Source organism: Amblyomma americanum, chromosome 11 (genome assembly GCF_052857255.1).
Source record: "Amblyomma americanum isolate KBUSLIRL-KWMA chromosome 11, ASM5285725v1, whole genome shotgun sequence".
Classification (NCBI taxonomy): Eukaryota; Metazoa; Arthropoda; class Arachnida; order Ixodida; family Ixodidae; genus Amblyomma; species Amblyomma americanum.
The window spans coordinates 110,456,416-110,480,230 of NC_135507.1; the positions used below are offsets into that span (position 1 = coordinate 110,456,416).

The window sequence follows — 23,815 nt, forward strand, 5'->3', positions numbered from 1 at the left end:
AGCTAGACTAGATTGCACCCCAGCCAGCGGCAGGCTTCTTGCAATGCCGACCAGCATGCCGGCCGACATCAGATCGTCGTGCTTAGCTTGCTCGGTGTCGCGAAGCCTAACATGCTCCACAATGAAGCTTCAGAAAAAGCGCTTTGGAACTAGCCACCGCTTTTCATAAAATGTTCGTTTTCACTGGTTTACGTCAACACTATAGCTTCACATCGAATTGAACGCTTTCGTTATGCCTTCGTCAGCAAAGTCAAGGAAAAAGCCGAAAGCTACCTTGCACCAATGACCGCGGTTTGCAAGTGTGGAATCCGAGCCGTCGGCAAAACCGTCACAAGCAGTCATGCATCACATCATATCATTGCGTGCACATTAATTCCAGTTCCGCAGGGAATGTCAGCTGTGCTATTGAAAGTTCAAACTGTCATTGGCAAAAAAAAGGTTAGGACTACGTGAATGAGACATGACAGGAGAACGAAGAACAAAAACGACAACACAGGCGCAGTCATTTTTGGTGAGTAGATGTGCCACAAAAGAAAAAAGAAAAAGCTGCTTACTTGGAAAAATTTCGTTAAATCGGAACCTCACTCCAAAAATCGTTCATTTTGGGGGGAAATAATTGCATGGCTTTGTATGGTTTGCTGACGGGGAATCGGAAATGCTTCGTTGTGGTGGAAATTTCTCTGTTGCGGTGTTCGTTGTAGCAGGGTTTTGACTGTATTCTAGTGCAACAGATTTGTAGACGTGGTATTCATGAGCATTCGTGTGAAACTTGAAAGCTCTGCATGGACATTGTAGTACAAATAATTGTAAAAAATCGCTGCTCACAGTAGCTTGAAACCGATTAGGGTTACACCTCACCACTCATCCCCTACCATGATGATGTCAGCCTTATTGGGCATGTTGATGTAGATGGGGCCCTGCTAGCCGTTTCCAGTTTGTCACGTAGCTCCTCCCCGAGACCCGTCTTAGCCTGCCACGGACTGCCTTCATAGAGAAAATATTTAATATAGGAGGTGGGGTGCAGAGGGGCTCAGCCCCTACCTTTTTTTTTGTTTTTCTGGCGCGTCGGCGCATATCAGTTGAGTTAGGCGATAAGCAGCATCATAAAAATTTTAATCGCCGATATCTTCAGTGTTAATAAAGTTAGCTCAAAGATTGTTGTAGTGTGGTGACAAGTGATGGAATGCTGATAGCTTGTTTGCGTCTCCTAACCTTAGCATGTACCATTTCTTGGTTCCTTCAAATATTGGCAAGTTCATTTTCCAATGGCGGCCTGTCAAGGAGCCAGAGGTTGTCAGCATCTTCTGCTGCACCACAGGTCTGACCATTGCTTTGGTCAGTTGCTTTGCAGCCACCGGAGATTGAGGGCTGAGGGTTAATTGGTGTATTCATATAAGCTTGTAGCCTTGTGCGTGCATGTGTGTGTAGTTCTTTGTGTAGTATATGTAACGCGTTCATTCATTCATATAGGAGGTAGTGACCAATTACTATACCAGGGTGGCCAAATATGGTTCTTGTCAAGGAGTGGGTTGCTGATTCATTGTAAAGCCAGCCAGAAGACGCAACACAGGAGAAGAGATGAGCACAGGACAAGGTTGGTCCTGTGCCAGTGACTTTCGATTGTTTTTTTTGCCATTTCACTGCTTTGGGGTTCGCACGCACATCCCAGCCTTGTCCTGTGCCCATCTCTTCTCCTGTGTTGTGTCTTCCGGCTGCTTTTAAGATCAGTCAGCACCAACTCGCCCATTTGTCAGCAGTGTGTTGTTGGTTGCAATCAGCGGGATAAGTTCACACCCCAGGCCTGGTTATGCGAATCCAAGAACACATACTTTTTATTTTTTTATTAATTATGTGGAAAATTGCGCAGCACCAGGAATTAAACCATTGTTCTCTTGCACGCGAGGTGGTTGCAGTGCCTCTATGCCATTGTTGCATAACAATTTACTGGAATACAAATGTAAAACAACCATGTGTTGAAACTTGTGACAACAGTTGCAGAATCATTACCCATCATCGTCTTGTTTTTGGAGATGAAAAGCCAACAGGAGTCCTTTTGCGTGAGAATGTGTTCAAGGCTTAGTTCATGAAGGCAATGGCAGCAAGAGATGAGCGGCACTGTTGTGCGAAGCGTTTTGCCTTTGCCTGTGCGTTTTGCCTTGTCCCTTGGCTTTGCATTGACTGAAAATTTGGTTTGTCATTCAGAAGCCCCCTCGTCAGTCAGACCCCTGCTAGCCGTTCCCAGTTTGTCACGTAGCTCCTCCCCGAGACCTGTCTTAGCCTGCCACGGACTGCCTTCATAGAGAAGATATTTAATTTTACTGTAGCTGACCTGCAACATTCAAATACATAGAAGAACGTGCTTGTTGGTAACAAAGGGCTAAACGTATTTGCAGCAGCCTATAGGCGGGTGCATCGTAGAGCAAGATGTCAGCTGTTGGTGCATATTCTTACTTGCATGGTCTGCTGATAGAGGTGACAGTTTATGGCAGTGTTTGCTAAGCCAGATTGTGCCAGCTTTGCTTGCTTGGAGTTTGCCCTCGACCCTCTCACACGGGTGGTGCTTTGGTCCAGGCGTGGCTACAATGAGGAGGAGGAGGAGGACGCCCTTGTGCTGGAGGAGGAGGAGGTGGGCCACCACAAGGAGGAAGAGGCTGGTGGCGCCTTCTCCTACCTGACGCCCGTCGAGGCCCGTGTCCACCTCCGGCAGCTGTGGAAGCACGAGCGGCCCCTACTGCAGCACCTGTTTGGCGTGCTGGCGCTGGCGTCCCGCTCGCACGAGAGCCCTGTTGACATGTTCTTCCTGGAAGCACTGGTGGTTCCGCCGACCCGCTTTCGACCGGTGCGTGGCATGTGTTTGCACCCCACGTGTGTTTTTGGGCCTCTGACAAGCATGAGGCCGTACACACAGCCATTGCACGAAGCACTGCTGGCAAATGGTGGTGATTGACTAAGTTCTCACCACCTTTTTAAGATGCATTTGCATTCTACATATAACGTAAACCACCTATTATTTTCAAGTTCAGTATTTCGAGGTTTTGGGTGCAGTCATTTTTCAGAATATTTTGTGACCACTAAATTTTGCAAAAGAAGAGGTGAAATGCCCTTTAGTGCTCCCTCTCTTCTTCCAAATTATTTGGAGGAAAAGTTTTTCGTGAAGTCTAGGTCATTTAAAAAGAAGAAAGGATAATTAAGGGGCAATAGTACTCCTGTAAAGCGTTCAAGTTAAATGAGCCTACAGGGAATGTGCTTTGAGATCACGAATGACGCTGTATACTATGCAGTGGTAAATGGGGAAGGCGAGTGCACTTGTAGATACGAAAATGGCGAGTGGCTGAAAGCAAATTTTTTTGTAACCTCAGAATAGAGATGTAAATTTCAATAGATTTTTGAAAGCTCGGGAAAAAAAAAATTTTTTTTTAAATATGAAATACGAAACCACATTTACTTTGTAACTGAGAAATATAAAGATATATTTTTTGCACCAAAGCAAGGAAGCTGCAAAGCCTTTTCAAAAGCAAAAGGTGGTAAAGCATTGCATCGGTCAGACTCGTCACTGCTGGGTAGGAAGGAAAGTGCTTGCTTGTGCCATACTGTGGTAAATTGCCTTCGTGAAATCCGTCAAGCGCTTAATTTCGAATTTTCATAAACAAGGGGCAAAGGTCCACACTGAATGCACCAGCGTTAATCAGAGTTCCTTGCGAGTTTAGACGTTCGCACAACGACATGCAAACGCAGAGACAAACTTAAACAGCATGCGGTAATTAAATTTTAAACAAAGTGATTATTTAAATCACAAATGCACTACAAACAGCCTCACCTCACAAATCCTGGAGTACAGAGTGGGCTCGAAATCATCGGGGCTCACGAGTTGCAGCCATGCGCGTAGTCGAGCACTGTCCTTTTTCCCCAACGGAAAGTGCAGGAAGCATTTTCCGTCATTTTGCGAGTTGAAACAGCCAACAACGCAGCAAAACGACATCCTTGTATGCTCTTGTGTATCTGAAATGCTGCGAAGCGCGGCATCTCTGGTCAATGTGTCGGTCACTGACAGCACTTGCAGCGTCGCAGCACTAGGACTACCACAGTTGGCCGACTGAAAATGCATAAGCCCCATGAACCGTCGCAGTGTAAACAAATACCACATGATGCAAACTGACCAATGATCGTGGCGGCGGCACATAACAATAAGAGGAAAGAGTGCCGGTACTCTAAATTTTTATTTAGTGACTCTAATCTAGGCCATGGTGCATGCAGATGAACTTCCTGCACGGCCGCAAGTATGAGCACCCGCAGACGGTCGGCCTGTCCAAGGTGCTGCAGTGCTGCAACAACCTTAGTGCGGTGCTCCGACTGCTGGCTGCCAAGGACTCCACCCCACAGGAGGAGCACATGGAGGTGAGGGAGCCTAGTTGTGCATTTTCACTGAAAAGGGAACAGCGCAAACGCAGGACGAAGAGAGGCGCTGGTGTTCCTCTCTTCGTCCTGTGTTTGCGCCGTTCCCTTTTCAGCAATGCTATACCAACTAGCTCACAACAACACCCTCATAAGTTTTCACCTTCAGGCCTCCTTATGTAATGCATGTTGTCTGTTCACCGCCAGAGTGTGTTCAGGGCTGAACAGAACAATGGTGAGGCCATTGCTATAGACCGTTTACAGAGAGCAGTTTGCTCTCCACGGCAGGCGGCGCCACTAGGACAGCCGCCACTTATGGCCTTCGGAGCTGTCATTAGCAGCATCGATGCGCACTGCGGAACGCTGCTGTGCTTCTTGTATGTGAACGCCAAGCGACTCGAGCAATCTAGCTCTGGTACGGATGTCATGCGTATTGATGAATTAATATCTAGAGCTGATGTCCCTATGGTTTAGTGTCGAAAAAATAGTCGCACTTGTTACATATGGTAAACTTCGTGACACAACTACCGCCGTCTTTCGAAGAGCTGTCTTGCGACTTCATGACGTTTTCAGGGAGAACAGAACGTTGATGTTAAACATCTCACAAATTCAATATGCCAGTTTATTTCAGAGCCAGCGTAGCTGTGGGAATGCCAGATCGAGCGTACATGCCTGCAACCTTTCTCATTTTCGACAAACAATGATCCAATACATTGAACACGTTACAGTATTATTTGCCGATGCACCTTAATACACATTTAATGGCCGCATTTTATCTTCCTCCTTTTTTATTTTTTATTTTACCTTTTCCGCACCGCTCTCCTTCCGCCTTTATCTCCCAAATTCCCTTCCCCCCGCGCAGCGTAGCATGCCAGAGATTTTCAAGCACTGGCTAAATTATGGTTTTTCATTAAGTATTTTTTTCTGTATATAATCGGTGCTATTTTAGACTTTTGCAATAAGTGCTTTCTGGGCGTCGGCACAGTGCTCACTAAACTGTCGTGCGTACCTGGCGCTTGCATGGTGGAGGCGGCAACGAGCGTTTCAAAAGTCCTCAGAGGAGGCGCTTCGACATGCAATTCTCTCGCCCAGTGCAAAGCTCTACAGTTGTAGTCTAATGCACCGGAGAGAGGTGAAATTTATCAAGACATGTATATTTCCGCTTACTCCGGCTGGCTACATCTGTGGGTAATGAAATCTGGAGCGCACAGTCGAACGTCACCGAGCTTCTGAACGGCCCCTTGAAAAACATGCATATTCTTCTTTTGGAAGCCGGAATGTTAACGGAGGATAAAGTAAATACCTGGGCGATCGGCCGGCGATCACGCGCACGTTCGGTTGTAAGTCGTGTGCGCAATGCTGAGCAGTGAACGTTCTTAATAGCTGTGAACCCATATTCCTTCACTCGGAAAAAACATTGGGTTCTAAAAAGCAAGCTTTCAGGCATTGTCCCGCTTTTAATCTGCAGTTCGACAGCAAGTTATGCGGTCCACAATTTGCGTTATATGGTGAATTGGCTGAATAAATATGTATGCACGGGTAGCTAATCGCGGTTTGTTGACACATTCGAACCAATGCGGGCGGTCTGAAGGAGACGAGTAAATGAGCTGGTTGAACCAAACGTTTTGCAGTTCCAATACATTTTATGAGCACTCACACTAAGTTTTCGTGCTGTCCGACAGCTCGTTATTTACAGCGAGAGCCGGAGAGGCGTCTTGCAGCCAGGCACCAGCGCGCCGGCAGGCATCGGAAGGAGAAGGCCTGAAGGCCGGCGATGGCGAAATGGTCACGTGACCAAATAGGGCGGCGCCCATGCTCCCACGCCGTAAAGCGTCTATAAGATGCGTGATGTGCGAGCCAAAAACCTCGTGCCAAACCCTTTCCTCTCCTCTCCCACAAAGATGGATGGATGGATGGATAGGGCTGAACCCTTTAAATCGGGCGGTGGCTCAAGCCACCTAGCCATGACTTATGAAATTTTACTCTTGTCTTGCCACCAATCACCTTCGCTTGGTTACTTCTACCCGCTTAAAATCTACTTTCCCTCCACTGTCCTTAAACCCCAATGCCTTGGATAAATCAGCCCCACTGCTTTCCACTGTAGGGTGGAGCCCTTTACAGAAAACTATGAAGTGTTCAGCCGTTTCCTCCTCCTCTCCGCACGCAACGCAAAGTGGGCGATAGCAAACGCCATCTCTTGACCAAGTTCACAACCTTAAAGCAATGTTGCGGCGCCTCCGAGACTATATAATTGAAGAAGTCATTTTGGAGGAAATGAGCAAAAGTGTCGTCTGCTAGCGGCAGTTGGTAGCAGAAGCCGCTCTCGTGACTGTGAAAAGAGCATTGCTCTCAGTTAAAGCTAGCAGCAGAAAACAAATGCTCTTTTTTTATTCATGAAAAAAAACTTTGAGTGGTTCAATGCTGCTGAACCAACTGTCGAGTGATAGCTCTGATGATGTAAGACACAACGCTGGTTTCATTGTTTTATTATTACCTTGCCCGGCCGAGAGCTTTGGCTGTGGGCGACCAAGCGTTGCATCGAACACAACCAGCATTTCATTTCGTGGAAGTCAAGGCAGCTGCACGTCCTCTGATTAGAGAAATTTAGCCGTGGGGAGCCATTGCCCCGAGGATGCCGCATGGTGTCGGGCACCGGCCAGCACGCCTGCCCTGTCGGGACCAAGCAGTGTGTGCACGTTGCCAGGGCATGGAAGCGGATTGTGCTACAGTCAAGCCCAAATATAGCGAAATATCTTGAAAAAAAAAAACCAGTCACAAAAGACAAGGGACAAGAGAAGGAGTGTACACGCCACAACGACTGGACTGTCAACTGAGATTTATTAGACAAAAACACAGTCCTAGCAAGGCCAGCAGAGCATGCGCAACAGCCGTATCACAACTCACAGCGCATAGGGCACACAAGGTACACCTCTACCGTGACCGGCCTAAAAAAGCAAATTCCTTCTCGAGTAAGCGCACCGAAGTTGTGCTAATGCAATCTTGGCCTGACAAACTGATATGGTAAGCCTCCAAGATTTCTCGCTCTTGCTTACGCCTGCCTCTACCAAGAATCATTACGTTGCTGAACAGTGGATAACACCCACATTCATTGCAATGGCGAGGCAAGTTGGCACCGTCATCGGACCCCAGGGAGGAGTGGTGCTCACACAGCCGGTCATTAATACATCGACCTGTTTGGCCTATGTATACTCTTTCGCATGTGAGGGGTGACTTGTACACGACCTGAGCGACACACGCCGTGAAGCGGTTCTCTTGCTGCGTTGTACAAATGTGGTTCCTTTCCCTGCCTCGAGAAATGCACGAGCACAGACCCGAAAGCCTGCAAGGGGCAGAAAACACCACACTCGCTCCCTGCTTGGCCGCAACTTTTTTGATGCTGTGGCTCACTTTATGCACGTACGGCATGACCTCAAGTTTCTTGCGTTCAATTGCTCCACCATCAGCTGGCTTCGTCTGTTCTTTCTTGAGCATCTGAAGCAGTGATTCAGCCACTGCTTTCAAAAGATTTTTAGGGAACCCTGTCGTTTCCAAACGTTAGAACTGATTATTAAGGCTCTTTTTGATAGCGTGGTGACAGCTTTTTTTCAGTGCATTGCGGAAAAAATTCATCACAATGCCTCTCTTTACAATCTTAGAGCGCGCAGAACCGAACGGTAACAGAGCGTTCTTGCTTCTAGGTAAAAACATTTAGCGTAAATGACCATCGTCAAAGAAGGTTATTTGCAGTTCTAGGAACCTGATGGAATGATTGTTAGGGAGTTCATGAGTGAAATTAAGGGCACGTGAAGAAGAATTTGCTTTTTTAGGCCGGTCACGGTAGAGGTGTACTTTGTGTGCCCTATGCGCTGTGAGTTGTGATACGGCTGTTGCGCATGCTTTGCTGGCCATGCTAGGACTGTGTTTTTGTCTAATAAATCTCAGTTGACAGTCCAGTCGTTGTGGCGTGTACACTCCTTATCTTGTCCCTTGTCTTTTGTGACTGGTTTTTTTTTCAAGTTACTATGAACCAACTGGCCCGCATTTCAACCCTTCTGCATACTATTTCTTCTTCTGTGGGCGTCTTTCTAAATGTTCATACTCCCGGCAGTCAGGCTAGGGTCTGCGTTAGCGCAATTGCTTCCATCACGTGCCGGGCACGCACCCTTTCCCACTGCTTCAAGGTCAGCGTTGCTCCGCCATAGCTGGTGGGTTTCTTCGGACTGCTGGAGCCTTCGACCGGCCATTGGAAGAGGATGGTTAGGATCTGGAGATCGGAGTGCTGGAGGCAGGTGCGGCTTCTGCACGATTGGTTGCGAGTGTTGTGCCTCGTGGGACGGGACGAGATGTCAGGAGCTCGCTGCCTCCATGAGCACCGACGTTTGGCAGGCCAGGCAACAGAAGTATTCTGGAATCAGCTGAGAGCACATCTGCCAAAAAAAGAAAGGGTAAAGGTGAACAAAGGCACAGTAGCATACTTGGAAGGTGCGACAGTGCCAAAGGTTGTTGATGACCTGCTGAAAAATGGCCCTAAGTACAGCCTTACACCAAGCTTAAGGGGCCATGAGCTGCTCGCCACCGTACACAGGCTGGCTGATAAAGCGCGCAAGGATGAAAAACAGCGCTGTTTGTCTGAAGGGGTTGACGTTCTTTTCTTTTGAAGGTTGATGGCAAGCAGTCAGCATGCAGCCATCGCGCACTTAACCGTGTTGTCGACCACTTCATCGAAAATGACTTGGCCCTACTCCAAGCGGACAAAGAAGGTGGCTTCGTGGTCCTTCCGACAAGTTCTTTTGGAGAGAAGGCAATGGCTGCTGTAGCGAAGAACTTTGTGCCTGCCATTCGGAAGCCCTCAAGTTTAAAGACTGAAGCCATGAAGCTCCTGAAGGAAAGCAACTTGGAGAAACTTTCAAAATAGTGTCAAGAAATGCAAGGGAGACTGCCTGCGAGTGTTTTTTTCAGCAAAAACACATCAGGTGGGTTGGCCTCTGAGAGCCATCATCACAGAGACTGGTTCATGGCAGAAGGTAGTGAGCCAATTCCTTCAGCAACAGTTGACGGCCCTCAATATGCAGGACCCTTTCAGCGTGGCCAGCTCGGCAGTGGTTGTTGACGCTCATAATTGCGGTATTCCTATTCCTGGTGCCAACATGGCTTTTTCAGTTGACATTGAGGACCTTTTCTACAGCATTCCCCGTGATGAACTCTTTGTTGCAGTGCGTGAACTTATCGATCATTGCAGTATTGTGAACTTTCAGAACACATGTGGCATGTCGGTTGATGCGTTTTTGGAGTTATCTTTTTACCTGTCATCAACGGTTGTTGAATTCAAAGGCTCCTTGTTCCTTCAGAAAAGTGGAATATGTATTGGCTTTAGCGTCGCTCCAGTGCTTTCTCAGATATTTTTAGCAAAATTTCACAGAACACTTCAGGAACTTCTTCAGGACAAGCATGTGTGCAAAGTTTTTCGGTACATGGACGATTTTTTAGTACTTCTGGAGCTTTTACCTAATGACACTCTGCCTGCAGCAGTAGACGATGTTTTGAGTGCTTTTAAAGCTTCTTCGCGCGCCCTTAATTTCACTCATGAACTCCCTTACAATCATTCCATCAGGTTCCTAGAACTGTAAATAACCTTCTTTGATGATGGTCATTTATGCTGGATGTTTTTACCTAGAAGCAAGAACGCTCTGTTACCGTTCGGTGTACAGCTGGGGTAGGCAGGACTTGCTTTCAAGTTCCTGTCCCATCCCCTTGTTAGACTCCGTGGCGGGTGGCTGGCACCATGACCGAATAACTACATTTTTTATGACTCCCCCCCTTTTAAAACCAGATCGCTCTCTCAAGAGAGGGCGGAACGAAGCAGCAGATTTTTTTTGCCAAAAGAAACCGACTTTCACCAAGTTCCATGTCATACACAGTCAATGTCATACACAGTAAAGCAAGCCCATATAAATATCCCTTCTCGTGTCCAAATGCTTAACCGATACCTTGAGCCCCGGCTACAAGGTCTCAAAAATGACCAGCAGTGACTTACTGCTTGAATTACATGACAGCATCCAGTGTTCCAAACTCTCAAACATTGCGTCTATAGGGGACATCTCTGTCTCCATGACTCCCCACCGATCTCTCAACACAGTCCGAGGCATAATCTCTGAAACTGACTTTATCCATCTGACAGAAGCCGAAATGCTTCAAGGACTATCTGACCAAAATGCTATTGATGTTCACCGAATCAAGATCTGCAAGGACAACAAGGAAATAGATACTAAACACATGGTCCTTACATTTAACACCAGCACCTTGCCCGAAACTATTGAAGTTGGATATCTGAAGGTCAACGTCAGACACTACATACCAAATCCCCGCCGATGTTTCAATTGCCAAAAGTTTGGCCACGGCTCACAAAATTGCCGCGGCCGAAAAACTTGCGTGTAATGTGCTTCGAAGGACCCCCATTCTGAGGAATGTGACGCAGCACTACGCTGCGCAAACTGTGAAGAAGACCGTGCTGCATACTCCAGGGCGTGTCCGCCCTCGAAAAAGGAAAAGGAGACAATCACCATAAAGACGAAAGAAAACATTTCATTTAGAGAAGCGAGAAGGCGATTTGCCCTCACCAACAAATTCTCCTTCACAGCGAAATCCAGCTTCGCTGATGTGGTGCGCAGGGGCGTAGCACCACACAGCACTCTGGTACGTACCGAGTCGGCTTCTACCGAGCCGATGGCAGGGCTATCCACGCCCCAGGCAGGGAGAGCGAAGGCTGCTCTTTCAACCTGGAAGCAGGGAGCGCCGATCCATGGGTCGGCATGCCACGCGACTTCCCCCTGTCGGGGGAGGTCTGAAACGCAGACACCCGCGGCGACGCCGTGGTCCTCCAGCACCTCTCGTGAGGTGATGGACACAACTCTTCCCTCGCACCTGCTGCAGCGGCGGCAAAGCTCTCTTGAGCACAAGAAAAGGGATAAAATCCCTATAACAGGTCCAAAAGACTGAGAAACCTAGTTTCTAAAACTTATCCTTAGCTATTCTACAATCATGGCTTTTCTAGTTCACTGGAACTGTCGTCGACTTCTAAACAACTACACTGACGTAACAGATATTTCAAATTCATTCTCCCCGGTAGCACTGTGTCTCCAGGAGATTAACCTAGGACGACAGAAAAAAACATTCTTAAAACGTATCAAGTCTTTCGATGTGACCGAGAGACCTCAAGCAGGCTGTCTGGAGGCACTGCTATAGTTGCCCAGGGTGGTGTTGCTACTCGAAAAATTGACCTAAAAACCTCATATGAGGAGGTTGCTGTCACTGTCCTCGATTTTAAGACAACAACAATATGTTCCATATACATTGAACCTCACTAAACAGTCACACTTCACGATTTAGAAATTCTTTTAATACAACTTCCGGAACCATATCTTTCAGTTGGGAATTTTAATGCTCACTCCATTTTTTGGCGAAGCGAACAAACGGATGTCAGAGGCAGGATTTTAGATTTTCTCCTCTGCAACAATGTCTGCCTCCTGAACACAGGAAAACAGACTTACTATTCTCCAAGCAGTGAGAAAATGAGCTGCCTAGATTTATCTCTTTGTTCGCCAAGTGTTTCTACCGATTTTAAATGTGATGTTCTTGACAACCTGTATGGGAGCGATCACCTTCCTGTCATAATAAGCCTGTCATCCTCACCAACAGTCATCCCGACAAAACCACGCCATTGGAAGTTACATTTAGCTAACTGGGAATTGTTTAGAGAACAGGCCAGTTTAGAGAATATTGCTTTAGAAAATCTCTGCATAGACGAAATAAATGACGCGTTCAAATCATGCAGAACTGAGGATTGGGCGAGTTGGTTGTGTTCTATCGCATTAAGAACCAGCGTTAAAAACGCACACAGAGGACGAGACGAGACACACGAAGGGGCTGAACTTACAACTGAATTTTATTCGATAGTAAGAAGTCAATTTGTACAATACACACACACGTGTAAGGTTGTCCAGTCAAACACAGATGCGCTGTAATCACCCACATGTGATAACCCCCCCCCCCCCCCCCACCAAAAAAACAAAACAAAAACACATTTTTGGATTACAGGCGCGAAAACAGACAGACCACAAGGTAGATAAACGGGACGGAGCGCTCCGTCCCGTTTATCTACCTTGTGGTCTGTCTGTTTTTGCGCCTGTAATCCAAAGATGCACCAACTTGCCCAGCAAGACGTTCTCCAAGGCACGTGCGCTATCGTCAATCCCGCTCAACGCAACGCTCAACTTCTTTGATTACGACAAAACAAGATGCCTGCATGGTCTTTTGGGACGCACGCTCTTCGTATTGCTAAGCATGTTGATGTGGAAGAACTTCTTAGTGTGGCCCAAGTCGATCCAATAATCCACATCATTCTTTTTGCCAACAGCCATGAATGGACCTTTCCACTGCATTAGCAGTTTATCGTGGCTACTGGGCAAAAGATTGAGGGCACGATCTCCAACCCCTAACTGCCACTTCTTGCTGTTCCTGTCATAGTATCTCTTCTGAGACTGTTGGGAACGCAACAGATTTCGATGTGCTGCTCTCACAGTTTGCTCGAGACGTTCTCTTAGATCGAGAACGTAACCTTGTGTCGTCTTCGTGTCTTCTCCCAGCTCTTCCCTGCTCCAGAGCTCTCTGAGGACTGTGAGTGGTCCTCGCACATGTCATCCAAATATCAGCTCAAAGGGAGAAAACCCGTGACTCGCCTGCGGTACCTCTCTGTATGCGAACAGAAGCGGAACGATATAATGATCCCATGTTTTGGGCTGCTCCTGACTGAGCTTCCGCAGCATCTGCTTGAGTGTGCCGTTAAATTTCTCAACCATCCCATTGCACATTGGATGGTAAGGGGTCGTGCTGAGATGTTTCACCGCCAAGAGATCGTTGAGCTCTCTCATTATCTCGGAAGTGAAATAGGAGCCCTGGTCACAAAGGATCTCTCTCGGAAAACCTATATGTGAGAACATGTCCACCAAACCTTCAGCCACGGTTGCTGAATCTATCTTTGACAGAGCCACGGCGTCGGGATACCACGTGACAAAATCGACGAGAGTGAGAATATATTTTTTTCCTTTCACTGATGTGGGCGACAGCAGACCGACAATATCGACAGCGACCCGATAAAATGGAGTGTCGATAAGAGGTGTAGCACCCTCTCTTGGGCGGCGCCGACAACCCGGCTAGCGCGCGCCACCCTGCGAAGAGAATAAAGATGGCACCTGGTCGTGGCTCGTGCAGCCATGGGCAGTTCTGTTTCGGTGTCGGCTCGTAGCAGTGGTCTCGTTTCCTTCGCTCCTGAGGCGTTAAGCCTAAATTGGTGACCAAGGACGAGCAGTGACCGATCCCGCAACATCCACACAGCAGGATTCGCGTCCGCAGGACGTCTCGTCGCTGCAGGTTCGCCTTCCACCTTTCTGGCCCCAGAACCCGCAATTTTGGTTCCACCAGGTTGAGGCGCAATTTTGCCTAGCCCGCATCACGTTGGAGACGACGCGCTACTACCATGTTGCCTCAAGCCTGCCTCCTGACGTTGCCGGTGAGCTCTCCGACGTTCTCTCCGCCCCCAAGGGTGCTACACCATATCAGCTCCTGAAAACCAAGGTGCTGGAGAGACTTATGCCGTCGGACCGCACCCGCCTCCAGCAGCTCCTTACCGGGGAAGACCTTGGCGACCGGCGCCCCTCCCAGCGCCGCCTGACCTAGTGCTCGAGTGCCATCGCCGGCCCTCCGTCCGTTTCGACTTCCAGTCTAGGCGGGGGGGCCCTGTAGCACCCTCTCTTGGGCGGCGCCGACAACCCGGCTAGCGCGCGCCACCCTGCGAAGAGAATAAAGATGGCACCTGGTCGTGGCTCGTGCAGCCACGGCTGGCAGTTCTGTTCTGGTGTTGGCTCGTAGCAGTGGTCTCGTTTCCTTCGCTCCTGAGGCGTTAAGCCTACAGAGGCATGCGTCCCAACGGAGCTTTCCCTACTTTGCCTTTCGGGCACGTCCTTTGACAGGAGTCGCACGACCTGACATACCTCTTAATTTCCTCCTGCACTCCTGGCCAGTAGAATTATTCCAGAACTCGATCTGTAGTCTTCTTCATGCCCTGATGCCCCGCCAACGGGCTATCATGGGCAAGCCTTAACACCTGTGATTGGCAAGACTTGGGAAGTACTACCTATCGAACCTCTCTGCCAGAGGCGAGATGATAGAGGCGGTACCGCAAACCCTTTTCAGCAGAATACGAGTGGGAAGTGCTGTGCTTGACATGGAACACCTTCCCTGCTTTCACCCAACACGACTTCAATGACGCATCGTCTCTTTGTTCTGCTTCTAACATTTCCTTGGGGAACCTCCTGGGACCAACACTTTAAGCAGTATTTCTCCTATAGTTCAAAAGATCTTCTATTTGGGCTAGACGTTCATTTCGATCCAGAAAGGAAAACAGTAGCGCCGAAAAACACACACACACAGTAGAAGAGCGTTGTAGGACAAGCGCTAACTTCGTCTGACTTTATTCCTTGAAAAGCGAGCAACTATACAGAAAATCTAGGCATGCGCAGACAGAAATCTTACGTGCAATCAACAAAACCGTTCAAGATATGAAATCTCAAGGTTCACAGATGTATAGCTGACACACCCTTTTCCTCGTTTTCTGATGTGGTACGCCTCTAAAACCTCTCGTGCTTTGCTATCACCGCTCCTGCCCAGAATCTTTATCTCATGAAGTCGTGGCTCGCACTTTCTGCAACGATTGCAGTTTTCCCCCGCCGAATGTTCAGCCGCTCGGTGAGACACCTTGCACTCTGCGTAGTGTTTGCGTAAATGTGCCCCTCCTACTTCCTTGAGCGAGCGCGCATGCTCTGCTGCACGGTCATTGATGCACCTGCCCGTTTAACATTATAAAGGCCAGCGAGACGAGAGTGAAAGGCAGGGCGGCCATGATGTGCAGGGACTTGGAGTTGAACAGGTTGGCAAACGACATTGTTAGCACCAGGAGCAATGCTCTCACTGTATTTTTTACTGCCAAAACGCACAAACCATCGGTGCCGTTTAGAACAGTAGTGAGTGAGTGAAATTCTTCAGGAAGAATCTTCCATTGGATATGCTTGCTCGATAGATGTGGAGGACTTGTATTACTCCGTGCCTTACGAGAACGCCTCAGGCGTGTCGGTAGCTAATTTTATGAGAATGCTAGAATTTTACCATAACGTGATGTTTGTATCGTTTAACGACAGGTTTTATCGACAAAAGAAAGGGATCTGCATCAGATCTTGCGTAGCCCCGGTTCTTACTAGCATATTTTTAGCCTATATTGATTGCGCCCTGGAACGAAGTTTAATAGTGAAGGGGGTGTTAAAAGTGTTTAGATATGTTGACGATTTTTTGATAGTTTTTAAAAACTGAACGACGTGTCCTACACCAATGCTGTAAGCAATGTTTTAGATATCTTTAAAGAGAACGGAAAGGGGTTGGTATACAGTTTTTAGACCTGTGGCTTACTCTTGGAGAAGGACATGTATACTGGCAGTATGCCCCTTGAGCTAAGGAGGAGCTGCTACCGTATGCATCGGCTCATTCAAAGACAGTTAAACGCGCTATTCTTAATCTTTGCCTAGAATCGGCTCTCGTGAAGTCGTGTCAGCATGGTATGCAAGGGAGCTTTGATAAGCAAGTGGCTCGATTGGTGGGGGCCAGGTTCCCAAGCTCGGTAATCACAGGCGTTTCAGAAGCCCTCCTACAAAAAGTCAAGGGCGCCATGTTTAAGCGGCCATCGGAGCGAAAGAAGCAAGCTGCGAAACCTGAAGTTGTTCCGTATGTGCACAGGGTCTCCCACAACGTAAAAAAAGTGGCAAATAGGCATGGCGTGCCAGTCGTCTTTTCGGCTCCACGGAAGCTTGCTCAGCTCTGCGCACACGTAGCCAGTGATGGAAAGAGGAACGGTTGCAGCAAAAAACATAGAAAACACTTTGTGAAGTGCGGCACCGGTGTGGTCTATGAGATACCACTGACCTGCGGGAAGGCCTATGTGGGCCAAACGGGCAGGTGCATCAATGACCGTGCAGCTGAGCATGCGCGCTCGCTCAAGGAAGTAGGAGGGGCACATCTACCCAAACACTGCGCAGAGTGCAAGTTGTCTCAACGAGCGACTGAACATTTGGCGGTGGAAAATTGCAATCGTTGCAGAAAGTGCGAGCCATGACTTGATGAGAAAAAGATTCTGGGCAGGAGCGGTGATAGTAACCTCATTAGAAAAAGAGGAAAAGGGTGTGCCAGCGATATATCTGTGAACCTTGTTAAAGCTGAGATTTCATATCTTGAATGGTTTTGTTGATTGCACGTGAGATTTCTGTCTATGCATGCCTAGATTTTCTGTATAGTTGCTCGCTTTTCAAGGAATAAAATCAGATGAAGTTAGCGCTTGTTCTACGTCGTTCTTCTACTGTGTGTTTTTTCGGCGCCACTGTTTTCCTTTCTGGATAGTATTTTCCCTCCTTCGTCCAGAAACTTATTTTCCAGCCCACACCACATCTGGGCCCTAGCCCTCACCATTTTCACTGGCGACCTCGTCGTTGACTATGTCAAGACATAATTTAGCAACGCCCTCCAATTTCTTCCAATTAATATCTGGATTTAACGGCTCACGGGCCTCTGCTATATTTCCAATTATGGCATTGTACAATGGTGTCTCCATGCACTTTACTAGGGCCGTGCCAGTGAAATAAGGGGAAGTGATATAGACTTCTGCCTTGGGAACTTCCAGACTACTATGCCCTGTTTTTCGACAAATGCAATAAAGCTGCTTTGGCTTAGACCGACAGTCGGCAGCCTTGTCTCGGTCGGTTACAAATGAGGCACCTTCCTAACTGTCTACTTGATGGTACATCCTTCTCTCTCGGGACGCCCACCTCGAACGATTCTTTGAACGAAGACAAATTTCTTTGCCGCTGGGCCTCTAGAAAGTTAGTTGTCTGCTGCCCCAGCCATTTTGTCCAGCGTCTTGCACTCTCTTTCTTGAAGGAAAACCGCCAGACGACTATGACAGTTCCTCGTGAACTGTTCGGCCGCCACCAAGTCACATAAATCATCGTACGTTGTGGCTGTTCCCGACATCTCGGCCCATCGATTGAAAAGACTGAGCAAAGACTGGGCAGTTTTTTGCAACGAACAAATACTGTTCCACCCAACATTACTCTTAGGTGAATGTGCACTTACTTTATGGTTTATGGGGTTTAATGCACCAAAGCGACTCAGGCTATGAGGGACACTGTAAGGTGCACTTGTTGGCATTTCACAGAGAAGAAGTGTTTTAAAACAAATTGTAGATTTGATAATATATAGTCACTTTATAACAAAGAACGCCTTTTTAACCACATGTGAGAAGACAGTTGAGGTATCGTATTTCATTGGTCGGGAGCCTTGACATTTTTGCCCAGCCAAGGATGGGTGCTGAGGCTACCTGACCTTCTTTGAAGAATTTACCATTAGCCATTTCTGAATTTTTTTGCCCCTTATCTTCACTACGTAGTACAGAATAACTTAATACCTTTTGCACTACCGTTTTACAATTTTTATAAAATCCTGCACAAAACAATTTTCTTTACCTTGTGTTTGGCGCATGATAGCGTTAGATGCTTATGCGCCAATAAACCCAACACAACCTTTTATTGATACACGCCGCTGTGCCGGTTGCAGCGCGTGCGCTCCGCGGGTAGCTCGGCCGCAGACATTTAGCAGGTGAAATATGGGTGCTGTGCTTCTGCCTCTTAGCGTGTGTTGCCATGAGCATGCACAGACCGGCTTTGGCTGCGCACATGCTGTGGTGCCATCCCAGAGGAGGTATGCTGAACCGAATCCACTCGCAGCAAGAGTTCCAGAAATGTTATTCGCTTAAGGCGAATACTTCGAGATTTCGGATACCAAACATTCGGATCAAATGAAATATCGAATAGTTTACTATTTGGTCGAATATTCGCACATGCCTAGTATTTGTTCCCCTATCTCAACTCCACAAGTGCCCTCCACCCCGACCAGAAAAAAAAAACGGTTCTATCAGTAGCCATCTTTCACTTTGCCATTGCCAGTGGTGCATGTTTTGTGGCATTAACTGTTCACTGCTTTTTGACCGCCTTCTAGGCTTCGCTGGTGTCCACAAGTGCTAGTTTTGCGCCGCTAAGCAATGAGGGACACCACAGAATTGTGCCGCAGTGCATGGCACCTGAGCAGGTGCCACAAAAGCTAGTGGCATAGTGCACAATGGCACTTTCCTTTCCGTATGCAGATTGTAGCAGAATTAGACATATCCTTATCTTTCACGCTCCAGGTAACACTGAAATATTAAGGGAGTTCGTGTTTATTGTGCAGCAACTGGTGAGCAAGCTGGTAGGCAAGGACCTGGAGACCAAGATGCACCTGGCTTGGCACGCACTCCAGGTGGCTGTCAACGTGGTGGTGGACAGTGAGCTCGACCGCCTCAACAACAGCAGCAAGGGCACACCTGGCATCAAGCAGGTCAGCTCATTCATCATGTTCACGTGGGTTACCCAGAAGACAGACGGTAGAAATAGGCTTCTTGGGTGTGAAGGAAATGACTGGGTCAGGTTATCGAGGGTGGCCGCAGACTGAGGAACATGCTCTGCATGCTGTCTTGAAGAAGTTTCAAGGGATCCTGAAAAGCATGTGACCAGCAGTTTCATTCTAACATCTTTCATTTAACGCCTCATGTAAAGACAAAAACTGCATTTGCATTGCTCATGAAACGACATGCTGCGCTCTTCGATTGTCGCATGTTTGTTGACTAACTACAGTAGAACCTTGATTATGCAACTCTTAGCAGACCGCGTAGAACTGTCTTGAAATCCAGGCGTCGTATACAGTTGCCGACCTATTTTTTGGACCCGGCGGGACCTGTAAAATGGTCCAAGTAATCAAACAGTCCAAAAATATCGCAGACTTCAAAAAAGTAACTTTTCTGTGAAAAACTGGGTTTCATAATCGCGAAAATCGCGCTGCCCATGTTACGCCTACAAGTGATAATATTAAATTGTATCTGAACCATAGTCATGCTTTCGTCATCTTCGCTCCCTCTCACGTCATGATACCAGATAGTCCGACGCGGCTAAAAGTCATGCCGCTAACGAATGCACCCGCTGTGCTAACAGTCAGTTTGCATAGGGCAATGATGTTCATGAAGATCGAGAAGTACCCAACAAGAAGACGCGAGCGCTTCCGAATACGCCCCCTTCTCCCCTCTACCACGTTTGGTGCCCCGCACCGCGGATGCCGTCATCCCACTGCCCTGTAGTACCGTTCGCCCGCTCTTTGTAGGCCATCTCGATGGCAGCGGTGAGCGTCCCATTATCTCGAATGGCAACGATGGAGAACAAATAGCCAAGCCTATCCAAGCCAGTCCGTCCGATTTACTCTGTCAGCGCCCGCTCGGGCCCGCTGCCCACCGATTCTGTTTAAATCCAAGATGACGCCTTTCACAGCGGTGGAGAGCGGGTTGGTTGTGATAGTGATGCCTACTCGCATCTATATTAGGCCAAAATAACAAACATTTGGTTAAAAAACGATCTCCACAGTATACTGTAAAAATCCACGTATAATACGAGGTTTTTTTTATTTTACCATGTCAAATTTTCACCTCGCATTATATGCGTATCTAAACAATTTTCGGTCGCAATTAGCAGCTCCGGCTTCGTTATTGCCGAGCGCCGTAACCATCACGCTTCGAGCGAAAAAAGCGCAATCTAGCGGTGGCGTAGGTTGGTAGTTTCGATTTCGGCACGTGGTCCCTACGCTGACCTGACCTCGCGAAGCCCAGGACTATTGCAGTTCCCATGGTATCGGGACCGCGAAAGCAGTCCTCTGCTTTTAAAAGGAAAGTACCATATTTACATGATTTTAAGTCGACCAATTTTTTAAAATTTGAAAATCCGAATTTGGGGGGTTGACTTACAATCGAAACGAAAACATCGCACTATAAGTAAGGCGAGACAAACGAGATATCAGGCATGCTACAGAATGGTTGCATTTTCGCTCCGTCGCATTGCTTTTGGTCCTGGCCTTGAGCAGCTGCTGTGTCAACGTGCAAAACTGGCATTCTTTCCCAGCGCGCGGAGGCGGCGGCCAATGGCGGCTATCGATACACAGCAAACTAGCACCCCACACTCCCCACAGGTGGCTGCTGACTGCGGTTGCCGATAAGCGGCGGCGGCCGGTAATGCAATCGCCTTCTAAGGGAAGCTTAACCATCCAACAAGTTTTCTTTTTTACTTTCAAATGCGCGCTCGGCGCTCAAGGTAGCATTGATATTGATGGAAGGGCCGCTGTTCCGCACTGTAAGTAAAGGCGAGACAAAAGAGATATCGAGCATGCTACAGCGTGGTTGCATTTTTGCTGTACGGCTCCGTCGCATCTCTCTTGGTGCAGGCCTTGAGCAGCTGCTATGTCAACGCGCAGAACTGGCATACCCTCCCTGCATGCACGGGCGGCGGCGGATGGTGGGCTAAGAAGCAAACTGGCACCCCACACGTGGCTGCTGACTGCGGTTGCTGATAAGCGACGGTGGCCAGATAACGCAATCGTGTTCTACGGGAAGCTCAAGCGTCCAACAAGTTTTCTTTTTACTTTCAAATGCGCGCTTGGCGCTCAAGGGAGCGCTGATAGTTGATGGAAGGCCGCTGTTCCAATCGAGTCAGCACCGCCGCTCGGAACGGCAGCGGTGCTGGGGAGCGTCAGTAGGCGACGGAAGAGCCGACTTCACGCGTAGTTTCTCTTTGGCTCTGACGCATTTGACTACTGCCGGCCGCATTTCACTAGTTTTTAATGTAGTGCTTCGTCAGTCATCATTTGTGCTCCAGGTCCGGCAAGCGACTGGCACTCGTTCACGGCTGCATTCAAGATGGCTGCCATTCTTTACGCTGAAGAAATGAACAGCCTCGCGCCGGTCCGCAAGTTCGACGTTCGCAATGGGTGACTCAGGTGTGGCAGCTGCAGCGAGGAAAATTTTCAGCGGTTCCACATGATGTCGTGATGTGGCTGTTTGCGAAGTGCGGGATTTCGCTGCACGACGCCGTTAGAACGACGTGCTGTGGGACCGCAGCAGCGATCACGACGGCAGCGCTAGTTAGGACGATGGCGCAAGTGTGGACGAGTAGTCCAGTGACTAATACATTTTCATTTTGGAATGTGCCCATGGGCACACCTGCGCGCAGCAGCTGATAGCGGCTGGCAATAAATGATGGCCGCTGGATAATGCTATCACGTTCAACTATTCAAGGCGAAGCTTAAGAAACCTCGGAAGTTTTTTTTTAATTTTTCGGAAATGTGATTTGGGGAGGTTGACTTACATTCGAGTAGACTTACAATCGAGTAAGTACGGTAATCATAGCTGCCGAAAGCATCGGTACCGCATCAAGTGCTGCTACATGGTCTGGATGAGGTAGGGAGAGCCCGCAGTTACTGCCACTGGACACGTGCCTCTCTTGCCACGCTGTGCGCTTCGACGGCAGACACTTGGGCTAGCATTCCCGAGGAGCTCACCGGTTGTAATTTCAAGGAATGCGGGATGTGAAATGTGCTCGACGGTTTCAAAGATGTGCTTTTGTAGTAAGATATCTCTGACAAGGGCTTATCGCAAGACAGTGCACCCGACGAGGACATCACTAAAGCACCGACTGCGCCCTTCCGAAGCGTGCGCGCCCGCGCATTCGCTGGAGCCGGTCTGCACATGCTCACGGCGTAGGGCACGAGTAGGCGCGAGTGCGGTGCTCGATGTATATCTTCCGGATATCTGGCACCCCCGCTACACGTGTGTCATATCTGGCGTGCTGGCGTACACAGATAATCAGAGTATGTTTGGCTTTCGCAACTTCCGGAACGTTTTCTAGCTGCCTGCCTTACTCGCATTATACACAAATGAAAATTTTTTTTCCGTTTTTGCTATCCCTAAATTACATCCTGCTGCTGAATATAGAAAAAGAAGTGGTGTCTGTATTGCAAAGGCATAAAATAGCAAGGTGTGTTGTTGTGCGAGTTGTTTGAGGCACATTCTGAGAAAAACAGCGCTTGCATACAACAGATGAGAGCGAGAAGGGTACACAACTGCGCTAACAGCTTTTGTTTTGGAAGGCAGTCAATCCGCACCTTTTATGCAGATAGAAAACCGGAGGCAGTGATATGCACGCGCAAAGGTCAGCAAAGGTCAAGCACAGAAAGAACCAACAGATATGCCACATATTCATATAGTCACCCACAAGCAATAACGCAGCCCAAACAAGTGGGTGAAGGGAAAAAAACAAGCAGGGAAATACAAAGGCAGAAGATCCCCGCAGGGGGGCGCCTGCAACTTTCAGGCGTTGGTGAGTGGCGACACCACGGGCTCCCGAGCATCCACAGGGACATCCCCGCAGGGGGATGATGGTGAACAGTGCATCACCACGGACCCGAGCACCCGCGCTTCGCCGTGCATGGCATCGCCGTGTCCGGGGTAAAGGGGATCCTGATGGTTGAGCCGATGCCGAGCGTTTGGACCTTTAAGGCCCCTTGGCGGAGGCAACTCACTACTTTGGTCCCAGCCTTCCTGTAGACAGCACCTCCGGCCTGACCCGACCGGCGGAAATCGGCAGTCTCCTTTTCCTGTCCTCCCCTCTGTCTTTCACTTTCCTATCTTCTTTCTGACTACTGTCCTGTCTCCTCTTCGTTTCTCGGTTTTTTCATTTCTTCATGGGCGGCTAGGGTTAACCTTGTCTGGCGAACTACCCTGGGTTTCATCATATTTGGTTGCAGTTGAGGTGTACAGCTGGCGTGGGCAGGACTTGCGTGCAAGTTGCTGTCCCGTCCCCTTGTTGGGCTCCGTGGTGGGTGGCTGGCACCGTGGCTGAAAAACTAGATTTTTTTATGGCTCCCCTCCATTCCCAACCTGATCGCTCTCTAAAAAGAGGGCGGAACGATGAAGATTTTTTTCAAATAAGAAAAGTGTCATTCCCTAAATTTCATGTCATTCACAGCAAAGCTGAAGAATAACAAGCAAGACTGATTTCCCCATTCTTGGTAGCAAAGTGCTTGACAGATACCTTGGGGTTTGGGTACAAGGTATCAAAAATGGCTAGTGGTGACTTACTGCTCGAAATACATGACACCGTTCAGCACTCGAAACTTGCAAACATTGTATCGATAGGGGAGATTCCTGTCTCCATCACGTCACACCGATCTTTGAACACAGTCCGAGGCGTCATATCAGAAATTGATTTTGTTCACCTCTCTGAAAAAGAAATGCTTGAAGGCCTTGCTGACCAAGATGTCATAAATGTTCAGCAGATATAGATCTGGAAGGATAACAAGGAAATAGGTACGAAACACATGATCCTCACTTTCAACACCAGCACACTACCTGAAAGCATTGAAG

At 48.3% G+C, this 23,815-nt stretch overlaps 1 protein-coding gene across 1 annotated transcript in view; it reads left to right on the plus strand.

Moving 5' to 3' along the window:
* Positions 1-23,815, plus strand: part of Polr1A (RNA polymerase I subunit RpI1) — a 345,140-nt gene that overhangs the window by 38,452 nt on the left and 282,873 nt on the right. The window contains exons 4-6 of the mRNA XM_077642305.1: positions 2,572-2,839; positions 4,255-4,395; positions 18,769-18,915. Coding sequence (XP_077498431.1) covers positions 2,572-2,839; positions 4,255-4,395; positions 18,769-18,915 — 556 coding nt within the window. The remainder of the gene's footprint in view (positions 1-2,571; positions 2,840-4,254; positions 4,396-18,768; positions 18,916-23,815) is intronic.